The sequence below is a fragment of the Enhydra lutris genome, unplaced genomic scaffold, assembly GCF_002288905.1.
Source record: "Enhydra lutris kenyoni isolate GAN:26980312 unplaced genomic scaffold, ASM228890v2 scaffoldscaffold45, whole genome shotgun sequence".
Taxonomy (NCBI): domain Eukaryota; kingdom Metazoa; phylum Chordata; class Mammalia; order Carnivora; family Mustelidae; genus Enhydra; species Enhydra lutris.
In genome coordinates this window covers 13,324,500-13,348,483 of record NW_019154129.1, presented here as the reverse complement: position 1 = coordinate 13,348,483, position 23,984 = coordinate 13,324,500, and the positions used below count along the sequence as shown (strand labels likewise).

Here is a 23,984-nt window from a genome sequence, read left to right as displayed (position 1 = left end):
CCTGTGACTAAAGCCCTAGCAAACCAGGTTCAAGAACTCTGCAAGGGGGGACATCTATTCTGCAGAACATTGAGGCTGTGATGTCTCCAGGCACCCAGTTCCTATAAAACTCTCCCTCAGAACTGGGGACTGAGAGGAAAGTGGGACTCAGGGGAATGGGAATGAGTCCTCCAGCCTTTCCCCCTTTGTCAGGCCCAGGAGCCCAGGGAAAGTCCATCTGTGGAGTCCCAAGTGTTTTCCAGCAGATGCCTTTAGCATGTGTGGAAAGAAGAGTGCCAAGGTGTGCCAAGAGCATCTGCCTCCTACAGGACCTGAAGGATGGTGACACTGGAGAGATGGAATCAGAAGAATGCAGTGGTCAGAGGACCATGGTTTTGGGCAACTGTTAGTGGCATGGTCTTCCTTTTTGTTTAGGGTGGTAAGTTTGAGGTGTGCCATGAACCAAGGATCATGAGTAATCCAATTCTGTGTACATGAGGACCAACTGGAAGAAAAAAAAAACTCAAGTAGAAGATTTAATTTAAGTGTGAAACTAATTAATGGTATTTGAGTCCTTGAGCCCCTGGCAGAAGTAAACAATTGTCTGTGGAGAAATACACTTTTATTCTAGATCTCACAGAATTCCCCTACACGGAGAAATTTATAAGGAAAACAGGCAACTCACAAAACAAACAAAAACAACAAGGAAATAAGGCACCATGAGCAATAACCAAGGAACAGCAAGCAATGGAAACAAACTTACAAAGATTATAGATGCTAAGATTATTAGACACAAGCTATAATACAACTATTCTTACTATGCATAATAAATGAAGACTAAAATATTTTTGAGAACAGAAGCTATGCAAAATGATCTAAAATTATGAAAGACCTAAATTCTTCTAAAAATAAAAATACACAAAAAATGAAACAAAATTCAATAGATGTATATAACTGTTAAAAAAGATGGAGAAAAAGTAAACAAAGAATAGGTCAGAATAAATAATACAAAAATAAATAAAGCTGTAAAATATCCCAATATGATTGCAAATTAAGTAACACACTTCTAAAAATTCCACGAGTTAAGGAAGAAATTACACTGGGATTTAAAAATACTTTGAAATAAATGATGATGAAAATACTGCATACCAAAACCTGTAAGATATAGCTAAAGCCATACTTAGAGGGAAATTGATAGCCTTAGATGCATATAATAGAAAGATAGAAAAACTATTGGCAAGAACTTACAAAAATAAACCCAAAGAAGTTAGAACAGGTAAAAAATAATAAGATGTGGGCACCTGGGTGGCTCAGGGGTTAAAGCCTCTGCCTTCGGCTCAGGTCATGGTCTCAGGGTCCTGGGATCGAGTCCCTCATTGGGTTCTCTCTGCAGAGAGCCTGCTTCCTCCTCTCTCTCTCTCTGCCTGCCTCTCTGCCTACTTGTGATCTCTGCTGTCAAATAAACAAATAAAATCTTTTAAAAAAATTAGATGTGAAAATAATGAGGCAGAAAACAAGCATACTATAGAGAGTAATGATACATCCTGAAGGCAAATCTTGGAAAAACTAGGGTTATTGATAAAACTCTGCAAACACTGATTAAGAAATAAAGGAAGAGACACACAACACAAGGCAGGGATAAGAATGACTTCACAGTCATGGCATAACTTAAAAAATAAAAGCATATCTTAAGCCCCTTTGTGAACATTTAGAGAAATACACAATGTTTTAAAATTAAAAAACATGCCTTACTGGGATCAAAATGAAATAAAAATATGAATGATCTTAAAACTAATAAAGAAAGTGAATCAATATCAAAAACTATCCTCCAGGGAAGATTCTTGACTCAGATGGCTTCAGTGGTGCACACTACCAAACATTCAAGAAACAAAATTTTTATCTCACACAAAATCTTTCACAGAAAAGAAGAACACAGAACCTCACAACACATTTGAGGAGGCCAGCACAACTCTGATATCAAAACTTAACACAGGGACCCCTGGGTGGTTCAGTAGGTCGGGCATCTGACACTTGCTCTCAGAGTTTTGAGCTCAGGCACCCTATTGGCCTCTGCACTGGGCATGGAAACTACATTAAAAAAACAAAACAAAACAAAACAAACCACAACAGGGTGCCTGGGTGGCTCAGTGGGTTAAGCCTCTGCCTTTGGCTCAGGTCCTGATCTCAGGGTCCTGGGATTAAGTCCCGCATTGGGCTCTCTGCTCAGCAGGGAGCCTGCTTCCCCGCGCCCACCCCCCACCGCCTCTCTGCCTGCCTCTCTGCCTACTTGTGATCTCTCTCTCTGTCAAATAAATAAATAAAATCTTTTTAAAAAACATAGACAATATGAAAAATAATTTAAAAACCACTTAGTGTATAATCTCACTCATGAAAATGGACATAAAATCATAAAATGTTAGCAAACCAAATCTTATGACATATAAGAAGAATAATGTACCATGTCCAAGTTGATTTTATCCTAGGGAGTGCAAAGTTGATTTGACATTGGAGTCTATTGCTCTGCAACAAATTCAAGGAAAAGTATTCAGTATAATCCAACTTCCATTCACGACTTTTTAAAAATGCTTAGTAAACCCCATAGCTTGCCAAAATTATCTACAAAATACTACAGCAAATTTCATACTTGCTAGTGAAAACTTGACATTGCTTTTAAGGTTGGAGATGCAACAAGGGTACTGATGCTGTCTGTCTCTTTCTTTCTTTTTTTTTTTTTTTAAGATTCTATTCATTCGTTTGACAGAGAGAGATCACAAACAGGCAGAGAGAGCAAAGCAGACTCCCTGCCAAGCAAAGAGCCCAATGCGGGACTCAATCCCAGCACCCTGAGATGGTGAGCTGAGATGAAGGCAGAGGCATAACCCACTGAGCCACTCAGGCACCTTCAATGCTGTCTCTTTCTATTGAATATCTTATCAGACAAACTGGGTTACTCATGCATTGTTGATGGGAATGTAAAACGGTCCAGCCATTCTGGAAAGCACTGTGGAGGTTTCTTTAAAAACTGAACACCTACCATCTGACCCAGCAGTTGCACCTATGGGTATCTATCCCAGAAAAATGAAGACTTATATTTACACAAAAACCTGTACTCCGATGTTTATAGCTTTTACATATTTCTAACAACCAAAAAAAGGAAAAAAAAAAGAAAGAAAAGAAAAGAAAAAGAAAAAAACAAGAACAAACAAACCAACCTAGAAATAATCCAGATGTCCGTCAAGGGGTCAGTAGGTAACCTAACTGATACATCTTGCCCTAGGCTTTCTCCCCTGCCCAGATCGCTCTTCCCGCCTGCACCTAGCTGCTGGGGCTGCTCGTCCTGTGCCTGATGCCAGGTCTGCCTCTGCGGGACCGGGGCCCAGGCCGGTTCCCCAGCTAGAGGCTATGGGGGCGGGGGGCGGTGAGGGAAGTCCTGGGTTAGCAGCATTCTCGCGGCAGCGGGGAACTCCTGTGGGACCCTAATGACCCGTCCTGAGTTCTTGGATCAAATTCATTACTTAACGTAGTTTCCATCACCTATCACCATCTACAAGAAGGGGATGAGGGGAGCCCGGCTAGCTCAGTCGGTAGAGCATGAGACTCTTAATCTCAGGGTCGTGGGTTCGAGCCCCACGTTGGGCGGCTTGTTTTCTTGGTTTGGAGCGCGCAACTCGACAGGGGACGATTGGGGAGCAGTATGGATGCACCACAGGGGGGCAGCCTTTCCACGCAAGGCGTCCCAGTGACCTAAAATCGAAAGACAGGCAACGTTGCTCGGGGGACTGGGGGCTTCTTGCTGGCTTTTGCCCCAGAGTGTGACCAGCGTGCTGGCGGCAGTGAGGAGTGTCTGCGAAGTGACCCGCGGCGGCACGTCTGCCTGACTGGGGACTTGTAGCGTGAGGGCTGGGATCACCAGACTGGGAGACATGGGGGGGCTGTTCTCCACTCTGTGGGCTCCTTCCGCATCCACTGGCTCCTGAGTTCACCCTTTCCCGGCGGGTCTGAAATCCGAATCTTATCCTTGCATCACTTCCTTAATTCCGCTCGCTGCGACGCCTGGGTCGTCACGAAGTCATAAAGAGAGCCAGAGATAATTTGTCCTGTGGCTCGTTGGTCTAGGGGTATGATTCTCGCTTAGGGTGCGAGAGGTCCCGGGTTCAAATCCCGGACGAGCCCTCCCCTCTTTTGGTACAAAAACGTCGTCTTAGAGGTTGAGGAACTGTCGGCAGACCTCAGCCTTCGGGCGAGGATGAAACGGGACCAGGCAAGAGAAAATTAGAAGAAAAGCATTAAAATCCTCCAGCTCATTTCGGGCGCTTTAAAAATCTTAAATTGGAGTCCTAGGCTCAAGAGGTGCAGGCATCCCGGGACAGGAAGCTCCTCCCCGGGCTGCGTCAGGTGTAGTCCAAGGCCGGATTGCGGGAGGGGAATCCGAGAGAAGCATCGCTCCTCCCCAGTTACCCCTTTGAAGATTCCAGTCCCGCCATCCCCCAGAGGCACTCAGCGGCCCCCGCCTGAGCACCCGGGAATTTGTGCGCCAGCACTACTGAGGGGGGAAGGAGGGATGATGCACTTTGAGGAGGCGCCTGGGCCCTCCTCACCTCTTCCCTTTTCTTTCCCCACCTCCTCCCTGCATTTTTTCTCGTCTCCCTCACCTGGGCGCTCCCAGGCCTGCCCTGCTCCTTGCCTGGGGACTGAGTGCGGTCAGGACTGGGGTCCTGTGCCCCTCTTCTAACGTCAGGCTGGGAGGTCCAAGAGATTGGAGGTCCAGGTAGGGTTTGACTTTGATCCCTAAAGAGTTTCAGTCCTTGAGAGCTGCTTTCCACAAAGGGCGCAGGGTCCCCACTTTCCGGGCAACCATGGGCCAGGGCCCAACGTCCTCGAGGGAGATTTCCCTGGGGCACCATCTCTGTCCTAAAGTTTTTCTTTTCTTTTCTTTTTAAACCTTTATTTATTGGTTTGAAAAAATTGTTAACAGCTTTAAGGAAATTACTACCAAGGAAAACATTCCAGGAGAGACTCGCGGTTTCCAGTAACACGAATGGGCAGGATTTGGGGGACCAAACTTTTAGCTAAAAACAACGGAAAATGTTGGCTATTTAAAACAAACAAGCGCACTTCAAAGTGGCGAAGCGCTTTCGGGAGAGGAAAAAAAATTCCTGGCCACATTTAAACGAAGGACTGCGTGGATCCCCAGGCTGCCAAGCTGCGACAACACCGAGGGCATTTGCCAATTTCCTCAAGAGGGCGAGATGAAGGCAGAGCCAGGACCTGCTCCCGAGTTGCCCCTTGAATCTGTGCCCCGGAAAGATGCACAGAAATACGCCAGTCCCACCCCCACGGGCCTCCCGCTCCGCTGGAAAGCTTGTTGCTTCGGGGCTCCTCCTTATCCCATCTTCTGCTAAAATGCAAATAATTTTAAGTAAGAGGCAAGCCTGTTCAGAGACCTCTGCACCAGAAGGGTGAGCCCCCCCCCCCCAAGGACCCCATGTCTACAGCGTCCTAGTTTCTCTCAGTGGCGGTCCCCTCCCTCCCAGGCCCGGCCCAATGAGTCTCAGGGATGGCAGCTCCAGGCACTTGCCTGCCGCTTCCTCTTCTGGGCCTGTGTCAGATTTCCAGGACAGGCAGCACAAAGGACATTAGAAGACACCTCAGCTAATGCGGTGTGCTCTCTCCGATTTGGCTCGGGCCTTTTAAATTAAATTAAATTAAATTAAATTTTTTTTTGGCCATAACGGACGTTATTGGAGGAAATTCGAATATGGACTGTACGTTAGATAATCCTGTTGCACGAATGATAAAGGATGAATTTGGAGATGTGGCAAGCGGAAGCTCTGAGGTCCCAGGAATTCTTAGGGGAATGGGGGGGAGAGAATCTTTTTTTTGGGGGGGGGAGAGAATCTTAAGAGGCTTCCAATTTTGCTAATTGGTTGATTGATTTTATTTTATTTTATTTATTTATTTAACCTTTGGATAAATTACAAACCCCAGCGAATACCGTGAATTTCAAGGAAAATTGCTGGGGGTGTGTCCTGGATACTCCAGCCTTCGGCTTCAGACGGCCCCGAGGGAAGGGGTTTGGTCTGGGGCTCTGGAAAGGCGAGGTCCAGGGTAGAATCCTCCAGACTCCCTCCGTCTCCTGGACATTGGCCAAGGCTGGAGTTGGGGCACCCAGTCCCCGGCGGCGCAGCGCAGGAGGCTCCGATTTTGGCCTGAGGGTGAGTCTCGGAAGGTCTGGAGTGGTCGTCTCTCCACTGCGCGCTGTGGCGGTGCCGCACTGTCCTCCTCCCAGCCCCACGCTCTGCAGGGTCATTGGTGAAGCTGGGCCTGGAGAGGACTGGATGCTTCTCAACCACACAGCCCGGTGGCCAGGCTGGATGCCCTACCGTCCGATCCAGCCCGAGTCCCCTACTGCTCTCTGAATCCATTCATCCAAGGGAGAATCCAGTGCATTTCTGAGCGTCGGACTCCTTCTGGAGGAAACAGAAGAGCCAAGCTCCGCGAAGCTGGTGTTCGAGGAGCCGCAGGAACGCAGGCAGGGGAGGGCGACTGCGCCGTCTGCACCCGAGCTCTGTGGGAGAGGGGGCGTCTGTTTCGACTGTTCTTGAAGGCCTGAATGCACGTTGGAACACGACAGAAACTCAGACCAGTTTTGAGTAACTGCCCAAATCAATCCCTGGAACTCTTTCTAGCCAGAGCAAGGGATTTGACCAGTGGCCTAATGGATAAGGCATTGGCCTCCTAAGCCAGGGATTGTGGGTTCGAGTCCCACCTGGGGTGGCAGGACTGCGCTATCCTTTAGGGATGTGTTGGAAGTTTTACATTACAAGAGGAAGTACAGCCTAAGTGCAGGGTGGGGGGGGGGTGCCTGTGGAACTCAACCTTCCACCAACCTTGAAGTAACAGTGTAAGGTTTTATTTATTCTTCTATCCAGTCACAAGGCAAAGAGAATTGTCTTGTATCTAATGGCAAGAGAAAGAACAATGTACTCCTACATCCACTCCATGCCTGTGTGAGTGTGTCTTAATACTGATGTGTGTGCAAGATTAATTGGCTAAGTACTGTGTTGTTCAACCTTGAAAAGAACCTCAGTCTATCTCTATTGACCTGGAATACTCAACGCCACGGTGAGAGGCGTGTGATCCACTTCTTCTAAGACAAACAGTAACTCCCAAACCCCAGTTGATTTTGCACAAGTGCCCAGAAAAGAAACGGGTGTAAAAGGCTGTGAATGCTCAGGGCCACGCAGGGAAAGGGAGAAGATGGAGACTAGCAAAATGCCAAGTGTGCAGCTCAAGAGGTAAACAGAGAATGTGAAGGGCAGACGTGGTACCTGGGAGAGGTGAAGGTCAGAGCTGAATGGGTGCCTGGAGAGAATCAAGGTGACATGGGCCAGTGATAAGGTTGACTTGATCTGGTTTAGGACTGTGAGTAATTTTCTGCCTGGAGTTCTGTTGTTTCTGTTTTAAAAAATGAATTTTGTTAACTGCTGTGTCGCCAGTAATGCTTACCATAGGTGTCCAATGAGTGAATGAATGACTCTGTGAGACCAATGGCTTTGGGTATGCTGGAACACCTTTGGGACCTACAACTTATGGGAGGACAGGAGGGCAGGTGCATTACTGCTGGGTGGGTTTTGTGGTTGAGCCCCTGCCTCAGGACCCTGGCTGGCACAGTCCCTGAGCCACCTGCTGACCAGGAGACTTGGGGCAAATCCCGCTCCACTGTGTGTGTTTCTTCTTCGACCAAGACTCCTGGTGCCCCAGCTCGATCCCGGTGGTCGTACCCATGGTATTTACACTCTTCTTTGGCTAGAAATGGCAGAGTCACGTGCCCAGCTAGCGCAGTCAGTAGAGTGTGAGACTCTTAATCCCAGAGTCATGGGTTCTGGTCCCGTGGTGGGCATAGGCATCCCTTTCTGCTTGCGTACTAGGCAGCAGAGAAGGGTGGGAAGGCCAACTTTCCTTAAATCCATGCCCCATAAATGTCCTCGAATGAAACTTCTTAAGTCAGCAAGACTTGGAAAGATGATGTGCGTAGTACTGTATCATCTTAATCTGATGTATTCCGTTCTCAGTCTTGGCACTTTTGACTTTGTGAGCCAGACCATCCCTGTTGCACAGCCATGTCCTGTGCACTCTGGAATGTTCAACAGCACCCTTGGCCTTTATTGTCTAGATGCCAGTAGTTTCCCCATAGTTGTGACAACTAAAAGTGTCTCCATATGTCCAGTGTCTCATGGAAGTGAGCCACTGGTCTAGAGACTCAAGCCCAAAAATATTAGTGCGAATGGTTCTCATCTGTATCTGACTGGAGAGCTAGCTTGGCAAAGGGCCAGGTGGCAGGACAGGGCAGCCTGCCATGGCCAACCTAGAAGGCAGCCTGGTGGGGTCGGGAAATGGGCTGCATACTGAGGGCTGAACAAATATAAGTTAATATTCTGAGGCTAATGGGAACCAGTTTTCTCACTGGCAGAAGTGGAAAAAGAGAAGGCTTCAGTAAATCCTATGGAATTGGCATTGGAGGTATTAGTGATGTTATTTGATAACTTGGTAAAGGTTGTGTCACTGGAAAAGATAGTTGCTCATAGTGACTTTATTATAGCAATTCTAATAATGGTATATTTCCCCCTTGAAATTAACAAGTGACCTGTAAAGTGATATAATCTGATACTATGTGAATATCCTGGTCCCTAACAACTTATTACGTATTTTTTAAAAAGATTTTATTTATTTGAGAGAGAGAGAGAGTGAGAGAGAGCATGAGAGGGAAGAAGGTCAGAGGGAGAAGCAGACTCCTTGTGGAGCTGGGACCCTGATGTGGGACCCAATTCGGGGCTCTGGGATCATGACCCGAGGCAAAGCCAGTAGCCCAACCAACTGAGCCACCCAGGCACCCCTACATATTGTATTAACATTCTTTCATAATCATTGTCGCAAAGGTTTATTTCACTGGGAGTTAAAAAAATGAAGATTTCCTAGTTATATCATTTTTCTGTATTTTTTAAATTTGAATTCAATTAGCCAACATATAGTTATGTTAATGATAACATATATCATTAATTTCAGATGTAGGATTCAGTAATTCAAAAGTTGTGTATAACACCCAGTGCTCATCCCACCACGTGCCTTCCTTCGTGCCCATCACCCAGTTACTGTGTCCCCCCACATCCCTTCCAGCAACCCTCAAGTTTGTTTCCTATAGTTAAGAGTCTCTCATGGTTTTCCTCCGTCTCTGATGACTTCCCATTCAGTTTTCCCTCCTTTTCCCTCTGGTCCTCTGTGCTGTTTCTTATATTCCACATACGAGTGGAACCATATGATAATTGTCTTCCTCTGGGTGAATTATTTCACTTGGCACGATACCCTCCAGTTCCATCCACATTGATGTAAATGTTAAGCATCCATCCTTTCTGATGGCTGAGTAATATTCCATTGTGTGCGTGCGCGTGTGTGTGTATCACTCTTCTTTATCTATTCATCTGTCAATAGACAGACATCTCGGCTCTTTCCACATTGCTGTTGTGGACGTTGCTGCTATAAACATTCGGGTGCACGTGCCATTTTGGATCCCTACATTGTACCTTTGGGGTAAATACCCAGTAGTGTGATTGCTGGGTTGTAGGGTAGCTCTATTTTCAGCTTCTTGTGGAACCTCCGTACTGTTTTCCAGAGTGGCTGCTCCAGCTTACGTTCCCACCAACAGTGTAAGAGTGTTCCTCTTTCTCTGTATGCTCCCCAACATTTGCTGTTTCCTGTCTTATTAATTTTAGCCATTCTGACTGGTGTAAGGCGGTATCTCCTTGTGGTTTTGATTTGTAGTTCTCTGAAGACAAGTGACGTGGAGCATTTTTTCATGTGTCTGGTGGCTGTTTCTATGTCTTCTTTGGAGAATTGTCTGTTCATGTCTTCTGCCCACTTCCTTTTTTTAAAATTTTTTGTTTGACAGAGATCACAAATAGGCAGAGAAGCAAGCAGAGAGAGAGGAGGAAGCAGGCTCCCCTCTAAGCAGAGAGCCTGATGCAGGGCTCGATCACAGGACCTTGGGATCATGACCTGAGCCGGAAGGCAGAGGCTTTAACCCACTGAGCCACCCAGGCACCCCATCTTCAGCCCATTTCTTGACTTGATTATTTGTTCTTTGGATGTTGAGTTCTTTATAGATCTTGGATATTAGCCCTTTATTTGATATGTCATTTGCAAATATCTTCTCTCATTTTGTAGGCTGCCTTTTCGTTTTGTTGACTGTTTCCTTTGTTGTGCAGCAGTTTTTATCTTTTTTTAAAAGGCTTTATTTATTTGATGCAGGGAGAGAGAGAAAGAGAGCACACAAGCACAGAGAGAGGCAGGGGGAGAAGCAGAGGGAGAGGGAGAGGCAGACTCCCCCTGAGCAAGGGGCTCAATGCGGGGCTTGATGGGCTTGATCCCAGGACCCTGGGATCATGAGCTGAGCTGAAGGCAGACTCTTAATCAACTGAGCCACCCAGGCATCCTTCACCTTAACTTTTAAAACAGCTTACTAATTTACCCTTTTGTCTTAAGTGTTCCTTCTCCAATCCTTTGTTCAACTCAGCTGATGGAAGAAGTAGTGGATCACAGTAACTAGATGTTTCTTTCAGGGACATTCCTTCCCATTTCCATTCTTTAGATCTGTTTGGAAACTCCCCCCACCCCCTCCATTTAGTCCTGCTGATAACGTACATCCCTGGATTCTCACGTGGTGGGCATTGGGTTGATGACCAGGGTGACTAGAACATCCCACTTTCCCATCCAGATCAGTTGGCTCAGATGTGGGCGTGGGTCCAAGAAGGAACGAGCACAGCCTTGCCTGGAATTTATAAGTAAACACTGCAAGAGGCGCCTGGCTGGCTTAGGCAATAAAGCATGTGACTCTTGATCTTGGGGTCCTGAATTTGAACCCCATATCATGGTAGGGTTTATTTTTTAAGATTTTATTTATTTATTTAACAGAGAGACAGCAAGAGCAGGAATGCAAGCAGAGGGAGTGGGAGAGGGAGTAACAGGCTTCCCGCCGAGCAGGAAGCCTGATGTTGGGCTCCATCCCAGGACCCAGGGGTAGGGTTTACTTAAAAGACTGCAAAGCCTCATTCCAAGTCTCTGTACTCTATGCCATCCCACAGTGCCTACACCGAAAAGGGAATAAATCTTTTTTAAAGTTTAAAAAGAAGGGTGCCTGGGTAGTTCAGTCGTTAAGCATCTGCCTTCGGCTCAGATCATGATCCCAGGGTCCTGGAACTGAGCCCTACGTCTGGCTCCCTGCTCGGTGGTAGGCCTGCTTCTCCCTCTTCCACTCCCCCTGCTTGTGTTCCCTCTTTCTCTGTGTCTCTTTCTGTCAAATAAATAAAATCTTAAAAAAATTTTTTTTTGGAAAAAAAAAGTTTAAAAAGAAGTCACTGGTAGAGAGAAGTTCTCTGTGCCCAGTACTTGCTAGTCTAGGAGGATGTGAGTTTGGAGCTACTGGTGGACATCTTGTCTGCTACGTGGAGAGAGGCAGTCTGTAGAATGAAGTCAAACAGAAAAAACAAAATAGATAAGAAATACAGGTCCTAAAAAAAAAAAAAAGAAATATAGGTCCTGATGTCATTATTTGGGTCCCTTCATCTAGCCCTGCCTGAACTTGCAAGAACTTTGGACTTTGCAATTACATTCACCAATAGATTCTACTTCTCCTTAAGCTGATAGGAGTTAGTTTCTTATCACTTGCAAACAATGTCTTCAGTAATCCAGTGACCATGTTTCCCTTCTTCCACAGATGTTTGGTAATTAACATTATGCGTTTTTTTGGGTGTGTTTGTGGAGATAGAATGTACAGAAATTGATATCTGATAACATGTGTCTGATGGATACATGAGGACTCATTATGACCCTGAAGTTCTTATGTTGAGTTACTAGGAGCAGGTGAATATTTATTAAGACATCATAACCAGCACGAAGAACACATTGTTCACAAATGACCCAAAGTGGAAGATCAGTTAGAGAAGCACTCTGGTTTCCAGAATACAGTTTTTTAAGAAAAATGATTCAACTTTCACTTCTGAAGGAAGCATATGTTTTTCATGAGTAACCCTTTAATATTATCACCTCAGGAAAGTAAACCTTTCCTGAAAGTAAGACCAAAAACTTTATGGACACCTTAACGTGAGATCTTGCTGTCAGTACTGTAGAGTGATAGCTATCGGACTCAGAAATTCTGTCTTCCTTACTGGCATCCATGTCATATTAACTGACAAATGGACTCAACAATGGTTCCTATTCTTCTTCATTTATCCCCAAAATTAAAATATAGACTAAAAAACTTGTCAGCTGGCCCCTTATAAAATGACTATTACTATATGAAGATAAACACAAGACACTGTTTCCAAATGGCATTTATCCAGACTCTAGATGACTGAGCAGAGAGGGAAGGATGTAAATATCACTTCGTCCCTTCAGCCTCTATATAGTGGACATGGTCTAAGCCCAGTGCATTGATGAGATTAGGAGTCATGAGATGTTAAACATAAATTACCTCATTTAGTCTGCACAGCTGTACAAGATGAATATTATTTTGTGATTCTATGCAGGTTGATAGATTTCTCAAGGTCACACAACTGGTAATGTTGGATCTGGGAATTAGCTGCACATCTGTGTGAATCCAAAGGTTATTCTCTTAATTCATATACAGCATCATGTATATTTCCTAACAAGGATACTATCACAGCTTGGGTGGGAGATAAAATATAGGATTGTGAGTTTTTTCTAGCAGAAAACTTGTTGCTAATGATTTCCCCCAAGATGGCTTCATTTCCAATGTTGCCAAGCTCTAAAGCAGCAATAACATAACTCTGATGGCAGGCCTTTATTAATCAATGCTGGATCCAAAAGAGCCCAAGGAGAAGAAGGGAGAATTACTTGCTGTTTATCTGTAATGAGGCTCTTAGGGAATATGGCCCTAGTGGCCATGGAAGCTCTTGTAAAGGGCTGGCCCTCTGATTCCCCTAGACATCCTTCCTGCACCAAGGTATGTATACGCCAGACATCCTTTCTTGTACACAGTACAAGTCTGTGTACTCCAGCCCTTATTCAAGCAGACTGAGCCTGAAAACCCCAATGACAAGTCCCTTTTCCTCAAACCAGTAATCTCTGGCCAGGTCTGGAAAAGTGAAGCAAGCTTGGGACTTCTGGTGACTGTGATGACTGCTGTTCTTTTTGGGGTAAGAGTCAGATCAGCGGGACTTTATCAATAACTGACTGCTAAGTTGTAAACCTTTGGGGGGGGCACTCCTCACTACCTCTTTCTTTAAAGTGGAGCCAAAGAAACAGTTCTGAGCTCATCACCATCCCTTGCAGTCACCTGGTCATGACCATGTATATCTTCTATGTCCATGAGACCTGAACTGTGCAGAAACCAATTGGCCGAGTGTCTGCCCCTAACTCGGGGTCATTTCCATTTCCATTTTACAAGTTAGACTGAGGGCTGGCTCAAAGCTCTGTAAAGTGCTCAGAAAACGTTAGCCCAGGAAGCAGCAGCAGCAGTATGATCGTAGTGATCGGTCACTGGTATGATTCTCAGAGCAAACATGTTAGGAATGTGTAATGTCTGGATTAGAGATAATGGAACTGAAAAATGTACTCTAAGGCAACACCCTCGTGATAATCATGACACCAATATCCACATATTAGGATGTATGTTTACCATGTCAGTCTCTATGATAACCGCTTACCTGTGTTCTCCAGTACTCATTCTAAATATTAATATGTCTATTAATATTCTTATATCTATAGTGATTTGTGATACTATTTGAAGAAACATGGTCATGACAGAAAGTTCAAACATACAAAGAGTGTATGGATGAGACCACTGTCACAATCTTTCAATGTCCTTCCAGAAGCACTGCCCTCATTTTGCTAATGAAAGGATGATGGCACAGGAAAGGCCATCCCTGGCCAAACACACAGTGAGCAAGGTTCTAATGCCTCACCTCTACCACACAGTCTTTCTCTTTGCGGTCTTCTTAGTAGTTCTGCTGTAACCAACATTTCCCAGGCTTGTGAATTTTTCCTGCTTTACCTGCCTCTGGGCTCAGGCATCCAGCCCCATGAGAGGGACCAACCAGTCGAGCGTCTCCGAGTTCCTCCTCCTGGGGCTCTCCAGGCAGCCCCAGCAGCAGCAGCTCCTCTTTGTGCTCTTCCTGAGCATGTACCTGGTCACGGTCCTGGGAAACCTGCTCATCCTCCTGGCCGTCGGCCTGGACTCCCGCCTGCACATCCCCATGTACTTCTTCCTCAGCAACCTGTCCTTCGTGGACATCTGCTTCACCTCCACCACTGTCCCCAAGATGCTGGCCAACCACATACTCGGGACTCAGACCATCTCCTTTTCTGGGTGTCTCACACAGATGTATTTTGTATTCACGTTCGTGGACATGGACAATTTCCTCCTGGCTGTGATGGCCTATGACCGCTTTGTGGCCGTATGCCACCCCTTACACTACTCAACAAAGATGACCCCCCAGCTCTGTGGCCTGCTGGTCACGGGGTCGTGGGTCATCGCCAACCTGAATGTTCTGCTGCATACCCTGCTGATGGCTCGACTCTCGTTCTGTGCAGACAATGCCATCCCCCACTATTTCTGTGATGTGACGCCCCTCCTGAAACTCTCCTGCTCTGACACACACCTCAGTGAGATGATGATTCTGACCGAGGGTTCTCTGATCATGATCACTCCATTTGTTTGCATCCTGGCTTCTTATGTCCATATTACCTGTGCTGTCCTGAGAGTCCCATCCACAAAGGGGAGATGGAAAGCCTTCTCCACCTGTGGCTCCCACCTGGCTGTGGTTTCTCTCTTCTATGGCACCATCATTGCTGTGTATTTCAACCCTTTGTCCTCCCACTCTTCTGAGAAGGACACCGCAGCCACTGTGATGTACACAGTGGTGACCCCCATGCTGAACCCCTTCATCTACAGCCTGAGGAACAGGGACTTGAAAGCCGCCTTACGAAAAATGATGGGCAGGAAGACATGCTCTTAGTGATGCAAGTATAATGGACCTATTATTCCCAGGCATATTAATCTTTGTCAGCTCACTGAAATGTAGCTATCAAAGTGTTTGCAAGGAACTTAGAATAAATACTTCCAATAGACATTTATGAATGAACTTAGACTTAAACACAACCCCGCTTCTTTAAATAGGTAATGTATTTGTTTCTAATTACTATATTTAAACCTTCTTTGCATAAAGGTCAAGTTTTTCCTTTCTAGGTGATCACTCTAAAAATTTACATGTAACAAAACTAATTTCCAGTTTCCTTTTGGAAATGCTCTAAGAATCTAAGCCAGTGTTTTTCAATCTTGGATGCATGACAGTATCACCTGGGGAGCTTTGACACCATATATATGGTTACTGGACCAAACTTTGACCAATTAAACCAGAATTTTTGGAATGAGATCCAGGTTTTGGCCGCCCCCCGCCCTTTAAGGTCCCTAGGAGGTTCTAATGTAATTTCTGAATTGACAATCACACTGCTTTGAATGTACTTTCTGATTGCTCATTATGAAGAGCAAGTCTAGGAATCCTAAGGGGAAATCTGATGTCTAATGAGGGTAATAACAATAGAGGTGAAAAAGTCACTGAAGTTTTCTGTGGGCTCAAGTGTTCCTGTGCTGGGAAGGCTGGTCTTTTGGCTGAACTCACATCCCTGAGCCACACATGGAGTCCAGAGAACACTTCATAATTTCTAGTGCTCTTATTAGTCTGTTTAGGCTGCTCTAATGAAACCACTGTACACTGTGTAGCTTAGACAATGAACATCTACTCGCAGCTCTGGAGACTGGAAGTCCAAGATGAAGGTGTCCGCAGATTCAGTGTCAGATGACAGGCTGCTTCTTAATTCTTCTTTCTGTGTCCTCAGGTGGTAGAAGGCATGAGGAAGCTCTCTGGGGTCTATTTTATGAGGACACTAATCCCTTTATGGGGGTCCCCCACTCATGATTTAGTCACCTCCTAAAGGTCCCACCTTCAGATACTACAGATTGGGGGTTAGGTTCCAACATTTCAATATTCTGAAGGGGCATGCGAACATTCTGTGGCACTGTCTCATCATCCAATTCGATTGTGTTGCTTTATGGGTGTGTATTTAGCAATAAGGTGATCCTTTGATTTTGGAGAAACAGATTAACATTTGCTTTTTCATCTGTTCAGGAGGCCTAGTCCTCCTTCCTGTTGAAGAAACCTTCTCTGAACTTTCAAAATCCAAGTCAATATTTCCCCTATGAGGCTTTTGATGATTCCTCTAGGCTGAGATTCTCAGTCCCTCTCCTGAGTTCCCACAGAAAGCTCCTCTTTGAGTTATTATATATGTGATACTGTGTAGTCTGTTTATTGCTGCTCCCTTCCCCCTTCCTCTTTGCCCTTAGGCACTCTAAAGACTGTGAGATGCTCAGGGATCATACTCATCAACTATTCACCTTGGACACCCATAAAAACTTGGCTCTTTGACACTTATTACACTTGCAAACCATTAATACTGGATAGGGGAACAAAAAGCACATGTTCTGGAGAACCCTATCTGAGAGATCTTTTAGCTTTTTAAAAAAAATACTTTTTTTATTTGACAGAGAGAGTGCACGAGGACATGACTGGGGGGAGGGAGAGGGGCCATGGGAGAGGGAGAAGCAGACTCCCCACTGAGCAGGGAGCTCAACTCAGGACTGGGACCCAGGATCCCAGACCATGACCTGAGCTTAACCTACTGAGCACCCGAGTGAGTGGTGAGAGGTCTTTTAATAATAGTAACAACAGAATGACAACAAAGGAAAAGAACAGATATATCATGTTGCGTAATCAAAGGTTAAGTATTAGGGTCTAGTCCACTTGCCGCATTAGTGACTGTTCATTGAAACAACTTTAGTATTTTATTTGGAGACACAATTTTACAAAATACAGTGTTGCTATTCAGTCATTTTGCTTGATTTTGGATGACCCTAGGTGCCCTTACTGCCTGCCTCAGAAAAATCAAGGCTGCCAAAAGAATGTACCATTTGTTCCAGAAACACCTGAAGATAGGGACCCTGTCTGTATGGTAGGGTAGATGTCTAGCTTCCATAACCGCCAATTAGCAAACCCAGATAGGTTTCACAAGGACCAACCCTCTCATCCAGCTCTTTTTAAATTTTCCACTTCCCTGACTGCTGAAACTTCTGCCACTCCCTCTCCCTACATGCTCATTCTCTCTTTAAAATGCCCAATCACCTCTGCAAAAAATGGAATGGAGCTCAGCTTCTTCCCCTACCGTTGGTAGGTACTGAATAAAATCAATTTTCACTGCTTTAACCAATGTCTGTTTGTATTTCTCTTTGACACTAGCTTAGCAAAAGTAAACTCATCAGTAATGTTTTCAGAATCATCTTTGCCTGTTTCCACTGAGAGAATTGCCATATTTGACAATTTCTCTTGATTAAGTGAAGGTCTTAAATAATGTTAAACTTTCAGCTTACTGATCTTGTCTTTAAAAATTCTTATATTTTGTTAAAAGATTTTTTGCATTAACTTTGCTTTTTAAAAAACACTGCACTGAAATATTACTTGATTACTATAATATTTATAAGTAAACTATAATATCATAGTATTATTAGTAATTAATAATTATAATTAATAACATTATAGTAATTAATGACATCATAATTATAACATATAACTATTATATCATTTATAATTATAATTAATTATAATATTATTATAGAAATACTATATATTACTTATACTTATAAGTCATACTATAATATTACTTACTTTGATTACTTTGAGCCCCTATATGTTTCCCACTTCCACCCCCTACCCCGGGTGTCTGGAGTCGCAGGCCAGCTGGAGGACCTCCCTTAGAACGATCTGATCTCCCTTAGAACGGTCGGCCACGCGCAGGCGCAGCGCGGGAGAGGCGGATCAGACTGAGCCACTTCCCGGAAGCGCTGTCACGCCCTCTAGCGGAACCAATCAGAGGCTGTGTCGCCCCCGCCCCTCGTACTCTTGCCCAATTAGATAGGATGAGCTGAATCTCGGCTCTGCTTGGTCTCCGCGAGGAGGGGAGGCTTAGTCTTTCTCTGAAGAGCAGCGGGCTGGGGCTTCTGCGTTGCCGTAAGTGACTCTGAATCTTTTCCCCCGAAACGACGTAAAGAGGCACTCTGGGGTTCGTGCCCACAAAACCTGGGCAGCTGGCGGGACCCATGAGCCTTCCTTTGCACGTGCCCTGGTCCTTTAGTGCTCTGCCCCCTTAGTCTTCCCTTCCTGGTTAGGATGGGTCACAGGTGTTCAGGATTCCTATCTCCGACTTCCGCAGACCGGGACTTCCAAAGGCTGAAGTGAATTTGTATTGACTGAATACAAATTGGCTGAAGTCGATTTGTATATCCTTTCAAAAAGGTGAGGTTGGTGGAGGAGGCAGCAGAGCAAAAGCGGGTGTAGGTGGCTCAGACACTTCTCAGGGAAAGGGCCCCTCTGTTCTCCGAGGACCAGGCATTGCCTCGGGGATTATTAGAAATGCATCATTTCAGGCTGCATCCCAGACTTCCTGATTCAGATTCTTTGCTTTAACATGCCTCGGTGATTTCTGTGCACGTTAATGTTTGAGAATTGCTGCTTTAAGCCTCCCAAGATTTGTGGTGTAGGAGGCAATGCCGATGTATGCATGTGGTTCTGGAGACAGTTGCCTATACTGCAAACATAAGAGAGGTTAAGCTGTGAGCCTTAGTCCTCAGACTTAGGATCTTTATGGCATTCCATGTATCACTTGTCACATAATCAAGGTGATATAATGAAAGTGGTGTGAAAACCTTTGTGAGCATAGGTATCTGGGAATGTTCGGAAGCATATAGGAAAAGGAAACTAATATGCACAAAAAGGCACTCATCAACCTGAGATTTAAAGACTGATAGGCTGTGTCTTAGGGATGAATGGATCTGTCCCTTCTGCATCCCACAAATACCGTTTCAAGGCAAGGAACTAACTTTATAATAAATGGAATGTGAGGGGAACCTGGATGGCTCAGTCTGTTAAGCATCTGACTCTTCATTCAGCTCAAGTCCTGATCACAGTGTCCTGGGATTGAGCCCGGAGTGGGCTCCATGCTCAGTGGAGAGTGCCTGGATTCTCTCCCTCCTTCTCCCACTGCTCCTCCCCCTGCTCTCCTGCACCTGCACTCTGTCTCTCAAATAAATAAATCCTTAATAAAAGGAATGTGATAACCAGTTGCCAAACTGGCTCCCAGTGATCCTGGTATTGTGTAATCCCTTCCCACATTGACTTGGGCTGACTTTGTGTTTTGATCCATTCAGGCGACTGTAACAAAATACCATAGACTGGCTAGATTATAAACAACAGAAATGTATTTTCTCACAGTTCTGGAGGCTGGGAAATCCAGGATCAAGATGCTGGCACATTTGGTGTCTGGTGAAAGCCTATTTCCTGGTTCATAGATGGCAATCTATGTAACTTCACATAGTGGAAGGTACAAGGGAGCCTAACAGTTATGTTAGGCCAGATAATGTCTCTCCTACTGAAGCACAAATTGGTAAGAGGGTGACATGTGTTAATGTTGTGTGCAGCTAGAGGAGTGGATTCTAGTAGCCATTTATCATGATTTTTTGGCTTCCCAACTTCTGTAACCCTTCTGAAGCCTAGGTAATTTTCTACCTCATAATTTTGGTGAGAAAAAAAGCCAGCTTCTTCCTCCATAACAGGAAACCCTGAATAGTTTATTTCCAAGCCCCTCTTGCAGCTAAGATGTGGGTATATGACTCCCCACCTGATACCCTGACTCCACTTCAGAAGGGGAGACCAGGAGGACCTTTTCCAGCGCTGATAATCATTGCATTAAGGTGGACACCCAAGTACTGCTGGTGGCATCCCATGTCCAGCAATAGTTACATGGCCATGAACTGTAACATTTAGGCTTGACAGTACAAGAACTATAACATTTGATGGTAGCAGAAATATTGATAAGTTCATCAAACCTGTTCTGTAGCATGATTTGGGCCATTATAGTTGGTGTGTGACCTTCTGAGAGTGGTTCTACACTTGCTCAGTGGTTTTGAAGGTCATCCATCATCATTTTCAAGAAATCCTTTTCTGCTTAACTTAGTAAGACTTTTATTTTTGTTGTTTGCAACAAAGAACTGTGAGTGAGGCCATGATGTAGCCAATCATCAGAAAAGTACTTGAGCCATGAACTGAACAGCCTTCAGTACTCCGTCCAGCTCATTTCTACTTCTCTCTTTGTTTTTTTATTTTTTGCTCTTCTCTTTAGATTTTGCTTCTTTATCTGTGAGGCAGTCAGGAAGAGAGTTGCAAGCTTTTGGATTTACATATTCAGGCCAAGTCTTCCCCTCCCACAGCTACTTCAGGAGCGAAAGAGGGAGAAGGAGAGAGGGAAGGAGGGAAGGAAAGAAAAGAGAAAAGGAAAAACTGAAAATCACCCATAGGTCCTCAGCCTCAGTTCCAGGTTCCCTAATCCAATCATGAGTCCTCACTGGGCAGGAGGTGTTGGAGTACAAATTGGGCCACTGGATTCCACACCCCTGTGACTCTGTAGATTAGGGGACTGTTCTCAGAAAACAGGGATCTGCTGTGAACTCAGAAGACATCACAAAAGAATCTTCTCTAGGAGCCTGGAGTTTTGCAATCATGGCATCCTATGCTCTCCTTGATAGGTCTCTTCCCCACTCCCACCCCCCCAGGTACAAACAGGTTATCTTCTATACCAACTGTTTTAAAGGATTTAGTACAAGTCTACAATGTACCCCACATCGAGCATCCCTATCTATAAATGCATCACTAACTCTATAGAGTAAGTGACCATATATGAAAGAAAAAAAGGGGTTCACTCAGTTGACACTGCAATAACTTGTCTCTGAGTTAAGAAAATAAGAAAAATCTTTTAACAATTGAATTTTCAAATCTATAAGCATAAGCCCAGATCAGCAAGGTGATGCAATTTGAGGGGTCAGGGACTTTTCTCTGGAACTCATCTCTACCCAGATTGTTCTGTCTCCCAAGTTCTGACCCAGGGCTTAGATCCTTATACTTTGTCAACATTGTTGTGTCCACGGGGACCAGGAAATAGATGGGACAATAACTTTTACTTGTCTCTAATGAGGCTCTCAGGGAATCTGGTCCCACTGGCCATGGAAGCCACTGTAAATACCTGTTTCTAATTTCCCCAAACATCCTTCTCTGCACAGAGAGCTCAGGCAAGGAATTCTTCTCACTCATTCAGGATCTACCCATATTTCCAATACTTTCCAAACCTTATAATAAAGAAGAGCATTGGTTGGTTCCTCAAAGGTAAAGAAACCTTGCTATCAACAGTACCAACTTCTTCCAGGTAAGATAATAACGGGCTCTATATATATACGTATATATACATACATATATGTATATGTATATGTATATATTTTACTAATGAGTGAAGTTATTTATATGTATAATTACTAATGAGGGAAGTTCTTTGAAGAGCCTCCTTTGTGAAATCTACCAGATCCCGGGAGTGATAGAGGCCTAAATCCATCAGCTGGAGCTTGAGATACACTCAGTAGTAGTCAGTGTTTTACTTGTCTCTGTGAGCTACTAAGAAGTGGGAGAAAGCCTGAGAATGTTAAAAGAGACATATGTAATGGCAGAGAAGGGCTTTGTTTGTGTCTGTGTTTGTTTTTGTATATGATAAAATTTTAAAGATGAGTCCGGTGGGACCAGCATCATCTAGGACTGGGGGTTGGAAGTTGAGGGCGTAGAGACTAGGGGTGGATCCTGACTGAGCATTTCTGATACATGTTTCATGAACATGACCATGGGGTTTAGCTTGAATTGTTATATCCAAAGCCAAAGCTTCTAGGTTTTTGAGCTCTGCTTTGGTTCTCTGCATCTGCGTCCATCCCCACGAGAGGGGCCAACCAGTCAAGCGTCTCTGAGTTCCTCCTCCTCGGGCTCTCCAGGCAGACCCAGCAGCAGCAGCTCCTCTTTGTGCTCTTCCTGAGCATGTACCTGGCCACGGTCCTGGGAAACCTGCTCATCCTCCTGGCCGTCGGCCTGGACTCCCGCCTCCACATCCCCATGTACTTCTTCCTCAGCAACCTGTCCTTCGTGGACATCTGCTTCACCTCCACCACTGTCCCCAAGATGCTGGCCAACCACATACTCGGGACTCAGACCATCTCCTTTTCTGGGTGTCTCACACAGATGTATTTTCTCTTTGAGCTTGCTGACATGGACAATTTCCTCCTGGCTGTGATGGCCTATGACCGCTTTGTAGCCATATGCCACCCCTTACACTACTCGACAAAGATGACCCCCCAGCTCTGTGGCCTGCTGGTCGCAGGGTCGTGGGTCATCACCAACCTGAATGTTCTGCTGCATACCCTGCTGATGGCTTGACTCTCGTTCTGTGCAGACAAAACCCACTTGGAACATATATGTCTTGTTGAGTAATTATGGTTTATTAGGCTCACAAGGGAGAATACATACCGTGGGGAGTAGTGAGGCATCTTAGTAGACAGGATGTACTAAAAGACTTGAGTTTGTGTGAGGTGAGTTTAGTGAGGACTTAAGGAATTGGGTCTGTGCTCTGGATTACAGGTGTCACGTAGTAGCGATGATGCCAGTTGAGTATCTAAAAATATTTTGTCTAGGAGGGGGGCCTGGGTGGCTTAGTTGGTTAAGCTTCTGACTCTTGATTTCCACCCAGGTCATGATCTCGAGGCTATGAGATGGAGCCTCGCATTGGCCTCTGGGCTCCATGGAGAATCTGCTTGGAAGTCTCTCTCCCTCTACACCTTCCAACACCCTGCCCCATCCCCCCGGCCCACACTCTCAGTCTCTCTCTAAAAAATAAATTAAAATTAAAAAATCTTTATCTAGGGGGAGGGAAGACTAGACTAAGGCCAAAGCTGTGATTGGCGAAGAGGTAGCAGTGACTTTGGTCATTTTTGTGGCCTGGACTGTGTTCATGTTTTTATGTTCAGACAACGATTACAGAATAGTCCCTTTTTGTCTTCTGCCGTAACAGTCATAGAGTGGCCTCATGCAGTACTGACATGCTCTGTGTTCATCAGGAGAGCACCAACACCGAGCTGTGAGTGCCAGGAATGTCAGGGCTTTCAGGGCTGATTTCTCTTTCTCACAACAGAGACACAGAAATAAGAACACATCTTGCTGCCTCCAGCAAGTTGGTGTTGGGGCTGGAAGTGGAAGGATTCATTTAGGGCTCCAGGAAGACCCAAGTTTGCCATGCATTCAAGCTAATTATTTTTTATCTTCTTATCTGAGCTTTCTGAGTCACATGCCATTACAACAGGAATATGGGTAAGTTAAACAAAAAATATCTTCCAGAATCTCAGCCATGTCAATCAGCTGCATCTTTCTTCCCACCCTGCCTTCAATTTATCTCAGTGCAGAGACATTTTACATAGTTACTAATTTATATCCTGATTTTCACTATAATTTTATAATAAACCTTTTCTAAATTGCTATAGAGTCTCCACAATTTTTTTTTTTACTGTACTTATATATTTCCATCAAATTGTTCTAGGAAAATATGCTGCCTAATAATTCTGTTTCTAAAATAAAACATAAGAGAAATATACTATTTAACAGTATAACAGGGGCGCCTGGGTGGCTCAGTGGGTTGAGTCTCTGCCTTCGGCTCAGGTCATGATCTCAGGGTCCTGGGATGGAGCCCCGCATGGGGCTCTCTGCTCAGCAGGGAGCCTGCTTCCCCCCTCTCTCTCTGCCTGCCTCTGTGCCTGCTTGTGATCTCTCTGTCAAATAAATAAAATATTTTTAAAAAACAGTATAACAAATTTATTTTGAAAATGATTGCAGAACATAAAAATCTGACCAATATTTGAAACTGGTTAAAATATCACTGGACCGGATGCTCTGGGTTTTAAGGAACATAGAGCAAAATAGTGCAGTTTCCCTTAATTTCAGAGAGATAGGTAAAATGACGTCTTGTAG

The 23,984-nt window shown here is 44.8% G+C and overlaps 1 protein-coding gene, 2 non-coding genes and 1 pseudogene across 3 annotated transcripts; all 4 read left to right on the top strand.

Moving 5' to 3' along the window:
- The first annotated feature begins 3,545 nt into the window (after positions 1 to 3,545).
- Positions 3,546 to 3,618, top strand: TRNAK-CUU. Its single transcript has one exon. It is a non-coding gene; the product is annotated as a tRNA-Lys (tRNA).
- A 462-nt stretch (positions 3,619 to 4,080) lies between these two features.
- TRNAP-AGG lies at positions 4,081 to 4,152 on the top strand. The gene has a single exon. It is a non-coding gene; the product is annotated as a tRNA-Pro (tRNA).
- Positions 4,153 to 14,075: 9,923 nt separating this feature from the next.
- LOC111156277 (olfactory receptor 1F1-like) lies at positions 14,076 to 15,011 on the top strand. The gene has a single exon (XM_022517045.1). It carries the CDS (start codon positions 14,076 to 14,078, stop codon positions 15,009 to 15,011), a length of 936 nt encoding a protein of 311 aa, XP_022372753.1.
- A 772-nt stretch (positions 15,012 to 15,783) lies between these two features.
- On the top strand, positions 15,784 to 22,457 carry LOC111156276 (annotated as a pseudogene).
- Positions 22,458 to 23,984: the final 1,527 nt, after the last annotated feature.